Raw genomic sequence first — 12,427 nt, 5'->3', positions numbered from 1 at the left:
GGGCATGTGCACACTGGTCCATAGTACTCATGCCAGTGTAGGTGGCTTTTCTCATTGCTTTCCAGTAACGAGGTGTCTTTGGATGTGTGCATTTCATGTCCATCTCCTACTTGCTTTCACTTCATCCTTGCAGTGTTTAATGTCTCCCTTTGAATGACATGTTGAGAAAAACTGAGTATAGAGGGGCTTGCTTTAGCTTCTGTGAGGGCATCAACTTGCGTTCCTGCTTTCATTTAGCAGTACTTGTAGCTAGTTGAAATGCTTATGGCTTACTGTCACCCAGATTGAATAAGCACATGGATTACATATCTCAAAAGAGTCAATTTACTTCTGATTCTTTGCCATTTTATGAAATGGTGATCATGTGTCTCTGGAGCTCAGTAGAGCTCAAACATTTAATGTATTGATAGCTTTCTTGCTGATAAAGGCAGCTTTGCACATGTTTAAAAATTCATTGAGGGAGAACGCATATTCTTTTGATCATAAGTGCAGATGTTATCCAAAAATGTTTTCACAGAGATTGTACTATTATTTTAAGCTTTCTGGCTTGCATTTGTATGCACGTCCTTAATTGAATATTTGCAAGAGGCAGCTGCAGTTGCACTCTACCTTGCCCTTTTCTTTAGCTCTCTGGCCCCACCAGCAGTGATGTCTTTTGAAGTAAGGGGGAAGCTAGACTGCAGGTCTGTCTTCTACCAGCTCTCTTCCAGAAATTAGATCCCTTTGCTCTGCAGAAAATTTTTTAATGTGTCTGCAATTGGAAGATGCGACCAGAAATGTTGACTTCATGTTCTTTGCTAAAAGCTTTAATAGAAACTGTATGCTCAAGGAAATGGTACCATGACGATATTGTCCTAAATGTAATCTTTGAGTTGCTTGCGTGTTGTTTTCTTTAACATTATTCCTCAAAATAGGTTCATTGTTCTGTGGACAGTGGCAGCTTATGCTTTTGTCTGCCTCACAGTAGGGAGAAAGAATAGAATATGGAAGTAAGACCATAGCAGGGATCTTATGTTATTTTTCCCAGAAACTTTTTTTTCTTTTTTCTTTTTTTTTTTTTTTTTGCATAAGGTGACTTAAATTAAGAGCAAACTGTTCACTAGGTTACTTCTCACAAGTGGGATCTATACCACCTGATTATAAGTTTGAAAAATCTAGAGAAAATCTACATTAAATAATTTAGATTCACAGGGAAAATGTTATAACTCATAAAATTTTGGAGCAAGGGGCTATTATGATGATCTACTAAATCTGGCTTTATAAAGTCAGTGACTTAATTTGAGTTGAGTTGAAGAGCTGACTTTTTATGTACACAGTTTCTTATAAAAGTTGTATAAAAATTAAAATGCAGAAAAATGAACATTAACATGACAAGGGTATTTTTAATAACTTACTGTCTTCCAAAGATCATTAGTTATTCTACAAGTTTTTCTGTGCCAGCATAAAACACTTTTGCTGTCCTGTCTGTAATTTGCTACTATTTATCTAGTTTTAGTCATGTTGTCAACTATCTGTTTGTATTGAATAAGGCTAATATGGGTATTCATGTGAACTGGTACTCAGTGTTGGAAATTCACCGCTGCTTACCTTGACATGACGGTGGCTTTTAAGTTGTTCCTCAACAACTACTGATAAATAAAAATATGTGTATCTGACTGGATAAAGAGACCTAAGCAACTTGGTTGAATTTCATAGCTGACCCTGCTCTGAGCAGGAGGTCAGGCTGGAGACCTCCTGAGATCCCTTCCAGCCTGGCTCATTCTGTGATACTTGTGTGTATATACATGTTTGAGTGTATAAATGTGTGTGTAAAATTTATGTATAATTTATAAAGATACAGTGAGTGATTTCAGATATTGCTATAATAAATTTTTGTTCTGCTGGTTTTCTTTGCCCAGTCTGCCACTAAGAAACCTCGGAAGTCTCCAGCAGACAAAGGTCGTTCTGAATCTGGAGCTAGAGGAGCAAGTCGTGGAAGAGCTAATGGCCACCCTCAGCAGAATGGAGAAGGGGACCCTGTCACTTTGTTTGAGGTGGTTAAGCTGGGAAAGAGTGCTATGCAGGTAAAATAACTAACTGTGTTACCCCTTCATAATTCAGCATATCCTGACTGTGGGATTTCAGTCTAAGCTACGCTTTTGTAAACAATTGTATTTTTTCATAACCTGTATTGGTCCAATAGACTGTCTGTGTATGATAAAGTAAGGGACAGAATGTGCTTTGGTTGAGTTGATACTTCTGAAAGACAAGAGACAGATCAGAAAGTCATGTATTTCAAATTCCCAATTATTTTGTTCATTACTTCCAAATTGAAAATACATGTTAGTATTAAGCAGTCCATTAAAGAATATCTGGTAATAAGTTTTATATGAGGAAAAAGTATATGATATTAGTGATGGATCCAAGGCTTTTTTTGTTTGCTTGTTTTTTCATAAATACCTGCTGACACAAGCCGTTTTGAGTACTTTGCACTGCAGCTTGCATTCTTCTTGCTGTCCCCACCAGAGCAGCAGATGAACGCTAAACTAGTTGCCTAGACTTCCTCTGTGCCTGAGGGACAAAGATGGACACATCCTGAAGGCAAATTTTTCATTGTAAAATAAGTATCTAAGATAGTTGTAGTGAGTTGCCTCTGGAAGTGTTTCTTACTCCTTTATGTTTGGATCAATTTCAGAGGTCTTACAGGATCTATTGGGCCAGATGAGTCCCCACCTCAAGAACTTCTAAAGATGGTTGGTTTTGACAGTACTTACATGCTTTTAGTAAGCTGCTGTGCTGTAGTTATTGTTTTTGGCACTCAAATGAGAAACAATGGGCCCAAAACACTTCATCTGGTGCAGTGCAAAGCCTACAGTCATTCCTACCAAAGGATTGTTTGAGGAAACCTCCTTTACTTTGCGTTTCAACAAAACAGGACTCATGCAATATCAGTTACTTTGTTTTGACTTTGTGGTGCTAACTAACATGGGGAAATTACAAATTAGGAAAATTAGGGGCCAAGTCCCATTTTCAGTATTACTTTTAGTGTAGCTAGAAGCTAAGTCTAATTAACTCCCAAAGGGATCTAGCCTTCCAAATGAGTGAAAGTTGTTGAAAATTTTCTCTCAGTCTCAAATCTGTGGAAGGTCTGAGATGTAATTTTAAAGAAGTAATAAACAGGAAGAAAATGAGAATTTTTATTCTTCATAGTTGCTGTATTTACAGTTATTCAGGATTGACCCTTCTTATCTAATAGGTGAAGACAGAACAAATTTACTCCTAATAAAGCTACAGATTCCTTGTGCCTCTTCTTCCTAAATGTTTTAAGTCAGGGCTTCGAACTTTGCTCGGTTTTCAATGCTTTTTCAAATTTTGTTTTTGGCAGGATTTGAGGAAACATCTGGAGTCTATTTTCTGGTTTTACTGTGGTACAGAACATACAATAAATATGCTTTATGTAGTATGTTTGTCTTAGAGCTATTGATATTTGCAGGAGCCAAATTAAAAGGAATGAATGATTGCTTTGATATTTGATGACTCTGTGTGTGTGTGGAATTGACTGATACATTTCATGTATTTCAAAAGAGATGCCATCAGAAGTCTTCTGCAGATGAAATTCTAAAAAGAAATTGTCTGCATGTTTGTATTAAGAAACCTTTGGAATTCAAATATGAAGGAATTGTTTTGAGAAATTTAGTGTTTGTATATGCATATATAGATGGGTATGTGTCTGTATATTTGTGTATATATACATGTGCATATACACATGTGCATGCACATGCTTAAAATTTGTCCAGTGTACATATATGAGAAAGAAATAGACAGCACATTTTAAGCAGTGGAGAAATGATATGCAAATAGGCCTGGGATGCAAACAGGCATAAATTACTTCAGCTGTAATTTCAAGAGTATGTGTCACTTGTGCACCTTTGGAAATTTTACTACTGGTAAAAATATTCCCCCCCCCCAAAAGAAAGAAAGACACCCTATAGTGGGAAAGAGGCTGAAATCAAAATGTGATTTAATATTTTTTTAACTTGCACTTCTGGACTACAATCTCATGTGAAACCAATGTTCTGTAAACCAAACTTATTAGAGTCTTTATACTTTTTCCATAATAGCTTAGGGATTTTGATGTGGCAATTAGGAATACTTGGCATTTTTGTTTTTCATAGTTTCATTGCAGGTTTTTTGTGGCCAATTTTAGCAATTTTGTCAGTACTGTGAATTTTCAGACAAGTGCCATATATTTATATTTGTTAGAACCTATTATTTCTCAATACTTAGTTCTTTCCCTGTAATATGAACCAACATTTTTCTATAACACTATTAAGTTTGCTTCCAGCAATGAAAACCCAGAAAAATTAAATTGATAGATTCTGAGATTACACAGGAATCACATGCTTTCATTTCTGATTTATCTGCTCCTGCTGTTTGCTCTCAGGATGCATTTCAGTTGTTAGTTTTTTCTGGCTTTGCGTTGCAACTCATGGAAGTCTGTAGCTGAATTCAAATTTAAGTTTGTCCTCTATTTTCGTTCTCATAGCAGGATTCATTTACTACTCTTCAAGCTTATTGCTGTTTGATTCTTCTAGGGAAACAAGGTTAGGTTAATATTTTGTATTTCAAGTATACATAGTTTCAGAGCTGCTCCTTGCATATAAATCTTTGCCTCTCTTACAAAGTGCTAGTTGTGTCAGTGTTAGGTCTCATTTGAACTATATAAATCAATTTGATACCCACATTAAGTTGGTATCAGATTGTTGTCACTGTTTTTTAATTTGTGCTGTAACCTTTTGTAGCTAGTTGCTTCAGAAGTTTTTCTGTCAGCAGCTCTCTGTGTATGAAGCGTGATATGACCTGCTGCTCATGTTTTCTGCAGGTACGTTTTGTTAGTCCATTAAGGCTGTTCATAGAGCTTTTTCAGGCTCTGGTTTTTTTTTCTTAGGCAAACATGATACTCTTCCACTTTTTATCATTTGTCTCTTTCATTTATTTATTTTTTCCTTGAATGATTTTATGGAGACAGCTATACCCACTCTATTTCCCCACTCTAAACCTCCACAGGCGGAACAGACTAATCACCATTTCTCATGTGCTGAACTGCCTGAGTTTACACTGATGGGAATGAAGGGTGTGGGTGAACTTCCACTGCTCCAGCTGAGCCCCCAGTACAGAGGCTGACTTGTAGCTTAAATCTTCATAGGCACTTCTGCATTGGTCTCTGACCCTGGGTTAAGCTGGCAGTGAAATAAAGAGCGTGTGATGATGTCAAATTTTGTTTAGGCCTCAGTCTGAAAATTTCTCATGAGTAAATTATGACCAATAAGCTCTAATGAAGTTTGTACTTCTGTGTTGGTCAAACTAAGCATAGAAGTGTTCTGCTTTCTTGTGTGCAAAGGGGATTTCTGCCTCCCCCAGAACATCAGAGAGAATAATCAGTAATGGTAAGAGGAGTTAAATACCAAAACATGAACAGATCTACAGCTTGATTACTCTGTAGTATTATGTGTATTACAAGTTACCCTTAACTGAAGTTAGCAATTCACTACAGATTAGGTGCTGATTTTGAAAAAAATATTTGACCCCTCTGCTTATGCTCAGTAATAAAAGTAATCTTGGTGTCGGTTAGACATGGTTCAGAGTAAATATGACTCCATTATATACCAACAAGCATTTTAGGATATGTATCGAAAGAAAGCTTTCTAGTATGTTGAAATGGAATTTTTCATTGTGCCACCAGTTCTTTTTTGTCTCTCTAGAAATCGAGAATGTATGTGGTTCCTCACTGTTCTTGTCTGCACACCTTGGCACGCATGGATTTGGGTCCTTTAAGGTTCCCTCCCTGTTCAAGTAAAGCTGTATTTGTAGCACTGCTTACCCTGTCATGAGAGGAAGGGTTTTTTATTTCTTGTGATTCAGTTCCTCAGATTTTTGTCATCTTTGCACCTACGGGGCTCATGTTGACAAGCTGTGATTCTTGCTCACAGTACTACACTGGCTAGAAAGTTTGAGTATCAGAGCAGGAACATCATGAGACCTTTTTTCCCTTCAGTTGCCTATCTGATAGGATTAAAAATGTTTTGTTAATATTAATTTAAAATATTTCTGAAATGTTAACAATATTTTCAATATTCTTTTCAATCTTATACTGATTTTTCAGTATTTATCCACCTGTCTATTGCAGGCTGAGGTGCAAAAGTAAAGGGTATGCATCCTTGTAATTACATGTTTGATCTGTTGGAAATAATATGAAAGAGGTAAGGGAAACACTCTCACCACTTTCAGCAGTGGTCGTTTTTTGTTCTTTCAGTGGTAGCATCTTTACTGGTGTGGTTGCCAGTTCCTTTTATCATAACATATCGGGTTTGGATGATGTTTAGTCATCAACATCTGTATCTGAAATTATTTTCTGATTGAAATTCCTAGTACGTCCAGTATCTTTTTCTGTCACTTTGAGATTTGATGATCTGTACAAGAAATGCAAGATAGTGAGTTCTTCCAAAGAGCTGATATGTCTTCATGCATCTTGTTAATATGGCATATCCTGTATAATTTCAGTAATTTTTGTATTTTCATAGCATTTAGGACAAAAATAGACCATTATGGTCTGTATACTACCTCCCTGCATAGCTCAGACCATGGAATTACACCCATTCCTGTATTAAGCCAAGAGCTTCTTTTACAACCCACATTTGTTTATAGGTATAGTGGTATTGGTTTCAGTTAAGTAGAAGTTGCGGGGGGCCAACTTTAGCAACTGTAGAGGCAGAGCCAAAGTTGTGAACATCATCGTTCCTCCTCAGGTCTCGCTGCAGTAGCTGCTTCCTTGTCCTGGCAGTCACAGGTACCTTGGTCATTGCAGCGAGGAGCTGGGCTGGTGAATGTGGAGCAGGAGGTGGCACTGGCCTTGCAGAAGGCATCTGGTGCCCCCCCCCCTTCCCCAGAGAGCGAGGCTGCTCCTTTGGCTGACTTCTCCCAGGGAAGTAAGTTGATAGTAGAGCAAGCTGCAGTGACTGCTCAGTTTTATTAGCTGGTTCCTAACACATTGGGCATGGATTAAGCTTTGCTTTGCTTACTTCTCTCAATTCCCTGGAATTTTATCTCACAATTATTTTAATCATGTAATCATTATGCAGTATAGGTAATCTCAGTGTTCCTTAGTCCTTCCAGTGGTTCTGGTTAGAAAGACTTGTTACATGCATGCTTTAATCCTGCATAAACCGAGGCTGCTGTTGAAAAGATTGGTCCCACCTTTTCCCACACCTACAGCTGATGGTTTTTTTACACTTTTCTTGTGTGTTTTGTAGTCACACCAAGAAATAGATTTAACTGGAACCTAAGTTGGTGGATTTTTTTCAGCTGGATCAGCTCCCTGATTCAGCTCATTTCTGGCAGCAGCTCACACTTACTCTTGATTAGAATGACTGTATAACCGTCACCATATCTACCTTAATTAGGAGGAATTACATATATATTTTTACATACATACTTGAGCTTAAAAACATCAGAGCAGCTGTAACTGGATCACACCAAAAGTCCAATATCCTGTCTCTGACAACGGCAATTAAGAAAGAGAGTAAGAAGGCAAAAATGTATTTTGGGAATTCTCCCTACCTGTGACTGTTTGCAGCTCAGGGTGAATATGGTGTCTGTCTTCTCGGTAGCCTCAATGGCTTTCTCTTCCCTGAGTTTGTCTCTTCTCCCTACTAGAAATCCTCTTTGCTGGATAGTGTCTCTGAGTCTACCTCAGCTATTTCTGGGAGTGAAGGTCTTTGAAGATTAACAATATACAGACATACGATATTAAGTATTATCCATGGTTTTTGTATTAAAGGCATGTTTTAGTTTAATTGTCCTTTGTTGTATTTTAACAATGCTGTATTCTCTGACTTGGAGGATGGGTAATAACTTTGGGTTTCCCCAAAGTGTCTCAAAAACTTAGGAGTTTAAGCATGCATTCTCTAAAGTTTACAGGGTAAAATAACTGCAACCTATTATTGACATTTAAACTAGTATTTAATTTTCATACTGCTAGATGGATTTCTTCTGCAGCCTAATCTTGCTTTGCCTTTGGTTGTATGCTACTGAACTAAAAGAAAAACAAAATCAAAACTAGGTAGATGTTTTCACGCTTGTTATACCAGGAACAATCTAGCCATCAGATGAACCATTAATTAATTAGAAGGGTATCCCTTAATACCAAATGAATTCTTCTGCAGTCGTCACACAAGACTTCTTTTCCCTTGTGATGTAATAAGATGTAGGATGATTTTCCTGTTAATGTGAACACATGTGCCAGTAGTGCAGTGTATCAAAGCATTTGTACCTGAAAATACCCATTACACTTACCGCTGGAGAAGTCTCTTACTCTCCAGAATGTCATCATTTTTTTAAGTGTCTGGGCTGATCTGTGAACCCTTTACAAATTGTGCTAGCAAAGGAACTTGAATTGTGTTTTTTAATAAATTGATGGGGAGTCTCTTACTGGAATAATTGATTTTGTTTCTGCACTCCTCTGAGGATTTTTTTAATTCTCATGTTCAACGTATATGAGTAGTTTTGATGCTTTGTAGCATCTCAGAACCATTTGTGCCCATGATTGGCCCAGCTTAAACAGACACAGCCCCTTGGAAATTGTGAGAGATTAGCACCTACAAAAATACTGTACCACGGTAGAAAATCTACTTGGTATGAGGCCGTTGGATGGTCCACCCATCGTTTCTGAGGACTCAGGCGAGGAAATGCAGCTCTGAGCAGTGCGGATCTGCTGTGGCAAGAGTGCTCATCTTCAGTAGTTCCTATGATTTTAATCCACGTGAAAGAAGGCTTTTCAGAAAGTGCTTGCTAGGTGTTAGTAAAGTGTGAACTCCTTCGTAATTTAAAATGACCATCTTTTGAGGAAAAAGAATAAATGGCAGCTTCTCAATCTACAATTCTTACTTATCAACCTTATACTAGGTTTTTCAATGAGTGTATATTAGACTTACTGCCTGCTATTTGGAATGCAACCAGTCATCTTCAAGTCTAATGCACAGTCTTAAATTGCACATACTTTGACGTGTTAGGAACTACCTTCTCCTCAGTACCTGTCTGTGTAATTACTTCAGGCTTCACAAAATTTAACCTTAAAAAACTTTTATTCTTTTTAAAAAAACCTGCACAGATTCACTTAAAAATACCTTTCACACAGAGCATTATAGGCCTTTCACTTCTTGCCTTTCTTTCCCCGTGTTCCTATTTTCAGTGTACTCTAAGTTCTTCTCACTGTCTGTTAAAGCATATTTTCTAGCTTTTATCTTCTCTTTGGGCTGTTCTTTATACAGATAATTAACATCTTTAATTTCACTGTGCATTCCTCTTTTGTTTTAACAAGCTTCAAATTTCATTTAAGTAACTGGGTTTTTGGCAGAAGATATACTATAAGCTTTGATTTTGGTTTTTTTTTTCCTACCTCTAATGTAAACATGCTGCGCACCCATTCTAGAGTCATTTTTTTTCTGTCATATTCACTGCAAATGAAGCATGTCCAGGATCAGTTGTATGAAATGGCAAATTATTTAAATGTTCTTTATATTTGATTTGCCTTGGTTTACAGTTGACTACACTTGAACATGCACTTTGTATATAACGTCATTTGTTTTCACTTTGTGTTAGTAGCCCTACTGCCAGATTGTTACTTAATTTAAATTGTGAAGTAGCTTTTGTTGAAAAAAACTTTCGTTAATATTTAGTGGGTCTGTGCTAATTTACATGAGCTGGCAAGGTACCATCTGCAGTTAGTCCCTTGGGTTCCTCCAGTACTTAATGCTCCTAAATGTAGTAATGTTCTTGCATTGAAGGAGTATGAAATGGATTCATAGCTGTAAAGCCTCCAGGAGGTAATAAGATAACTAGCTTCATTATTTCATTCATTGCATCAGACTTTCGCTTTTACTGGCAATCTGAGCTGCTGTTTCTCTTCAATACTATAAAATGTTCGTATTTATCTTTTAGCAGACTTTAAGATGTGAAGGGCAATATATCTGCAAGTCTCTGTGATTGATTTTAAGTTGTTTACTCAGACTATGGATCTATTCTGCTGCTTGCTTGACTTTATATAAGTTCCTTATTTCTATAGACTTTCCTGTTTGGCATATTCTTCAAATTATGCTGCATGGTAGTTCTTAAAACAGATTCACCAGAGAGTTAATTTCTGTGAGATTCTCTTGAAAGCTGTTATGGGCTTTTGAAAATCTCTGTACTGACTATGTATTTGTGCTATACATCATCTGCCATTTGCAGAAGACCTTGATGTTTCACTCAGTTGTCGTAAGAATAGAAGTGTTTTCACATTAAAAAAAAATGCTTAAGAGTCTCATTTTTGTAATGTGTACTTGTATGGACCTGTTACACCAACTGACCCAGAGATGTGGTGCATCTATGTGTATATATATCTATATATATGTTCATATATGTGTGTGTATGTGTATATGCATGAATAGCTGGGTTTTGACAGCAGGGAGTGAAAGAGGGTCATGTGGGTGTTACTGGAGTAATCTTGAGGGTTTATGTAACTGAGCTAGATAATTTTTTACTTTGCTTAAAATTTAGTTCTAATACTCCTTGCCTTACTCCAATCTGGTAAAGAAGATGAGAAGCTACAGAGTTTTTTGCGCAATTTCTCATTTGCTGTGCTTTATAACCTTGTTGTCAAGGGAGCCTTTTCCTTCTGCACGTGCATTGAATTTGGTGAATCCCAAAAGCGTGGATTTCCTGCACCTGGGCAGAGTGCTGTAGCACATGTACTGTAGATCTTGTGCTTCCCAGGAATGCTGAATTTATCATGTTTTTCATGCACAGCATGCAAGTGCACATTTCCTATAGTAAATCCATGCTCTCTGCTGCATCTGAAGGTAAAAAACTTCTGGAAGCAGATGGGTACCACCAGAACGACTCATGCAGTCTAGTCCTACCATCTTTTGTAAGTGTTTTGCAGAAGTAGGCAACAAGACTCTTGTGGGGATGAATTCTTCTGGTGGATGGAGCCCACCTGTAGCTACCTCCTTTCCAAAGGGCTAACTGGTCCTTCCCTCCTCCTGTTACCACATGTGCCTTCACTGCAATATCAATTCTGTGTTTGGGACAGATGACAGAGAGGGGGCAGGGCAGGATATCTCTGGCAAGATGGTGGCCATATGTGGGTTGTTGCCCTGAGTTTGCTCTTTGCTTATGTTTGAGAAGCTCTTGAAAATGGGGTGACTGCATGGAGGCTGCTAATAGGATAAAATCATTCTGGAGGGCTTTCTGTAACCTGTACACTGTTGGTTAGAAATCTTTGTTTTTAATAGGAGTCTTTCCCTCTGTGCATGTTTATGCAAAATAATTCCTTTTCTGGCAATGATTGCTTGTTGCACCATTTGCTACACTATTGCCTGTTTGATTTCTTTTTCACTTGTATTCGACCTTTTTCCTGGTGTTTGGATTACTGCTGATTTTTCTTGGTTCAGTTGATACTTGTCTCTATTTTAGGTCTGATGTGTATAATTTTTTTTTTTTCATCCTAGTGTTTTCACTTTTTATAGCTCTTTTCTGTTACATCAAAAGTCAACAGTTTAAGTTCCAACTGTTGTAGCATATGTAGTCTGGCTTCATTATCTCCTGTTGCCTTAAACTGTAATCTCTAAAAAAATTTACCAACAAGCATGCCAAATGTGCATGAGGAGTTGAATGATGCAGATCTGTGGGTGTTATTTTGATTTTGATACACTGAAAATACCCCTCTCGTTTTTAGGGATTAGTGAATACAATTTGTGTGACTCTCTGCTGATGTTGACAGGTCAGGTGCCTGTACGTGACTTGTTACCCTAAGCTCCTCAGACAATCAGTGGAGATCTACTTAGTGTAATCATGAGCATTTTTAAGAAGAAGCCATCTCATCTCACTGTGCATACCTGCTCTAGACAGATGAATTATGCTGACAAATCCACTGACAATATATTGACTATATATATGTATGCATGTGTGCACACACATACGCACTATGTTGAATATAAAGGGAGTGACTACCTTGTGTGACTACACAGGCCGTGCACGTGAAGTTAGGTAAAATGAATCCTACCCAAACATTCAAAATTTTAGTTAAAGCTTTGTCAATCCTCTGCTAGGTCCAGACGACACAGGAGGCAGTCTTTGCCTGCTATCCCTGCTCAGAACCTTCGCTCTGATTTTGCTGCTTTCTTTATCTACTGCTGCCACTAAAGACTCTGCATTGCCTCAAGTCTGGTCCGTGAGTCTTGAGATCAGCTGCTTGTCTTTATTTTTTTGTGAATTGCATTATGATTCTGAGTTGAAAATACCAGTACTATACTAGATAGGACAGAGTGGGCCCTTAGTGCTCAAGGACATAGCATGTGCCTCACAATTCTTTTTGTATGAAGAGACAAAACGTATCAGAAGGGAGATGAGC

The 12,427-nt window shown here is 37.7% G+C and overlaps 1 protein-coding gene across 8 annotated transcripts in view; it reads left to right on the top strand.

Moving 5' to 3' along the window:
• The window catches only part of STAG1 (STAG1 cohesin complex component), a 202,188-nt gene that overhangs the window by 59,551 nt on the left and 130,210 nt on the right, over window positions 1-12,427 (top strand). For 7 of the 8 annotated variants that reach the window (XM_069791855.1, XM_069791854.1, XM_069791852.1 and 4 more), the window contains one exon: window positions 1,899-2,063. In XM_069791855.1, coding sequence (XP_069647956.1) covers window positions 1,899-2,063 — 165 coding nt within the window. Of the gene's footprint in view, window positions 1-1,898; window positions 2,064-9,763; window positions 9,861-12,427 lie in introns of those variants that run through there. The other variant, XM_069791857.1, reaches the window with a different exon arrangement.

This window comes from Haliaeetus albicilla, chromosome 9 (genome assembly GCF_947461875.1).
Source record: "Haliaeetus albicilla chromosome 9, bHalAlb1.1, whole genome shotgun sequence".
NCBI lineage: Eukaryota > Metazoa > Chordata > Aves > Accipitriformes > Accipitridae > Haliaeetus > Haliaeetus albicilla.
This window is presented reverse-complemented; position numbering and strand designations above follow the sequence as displayed.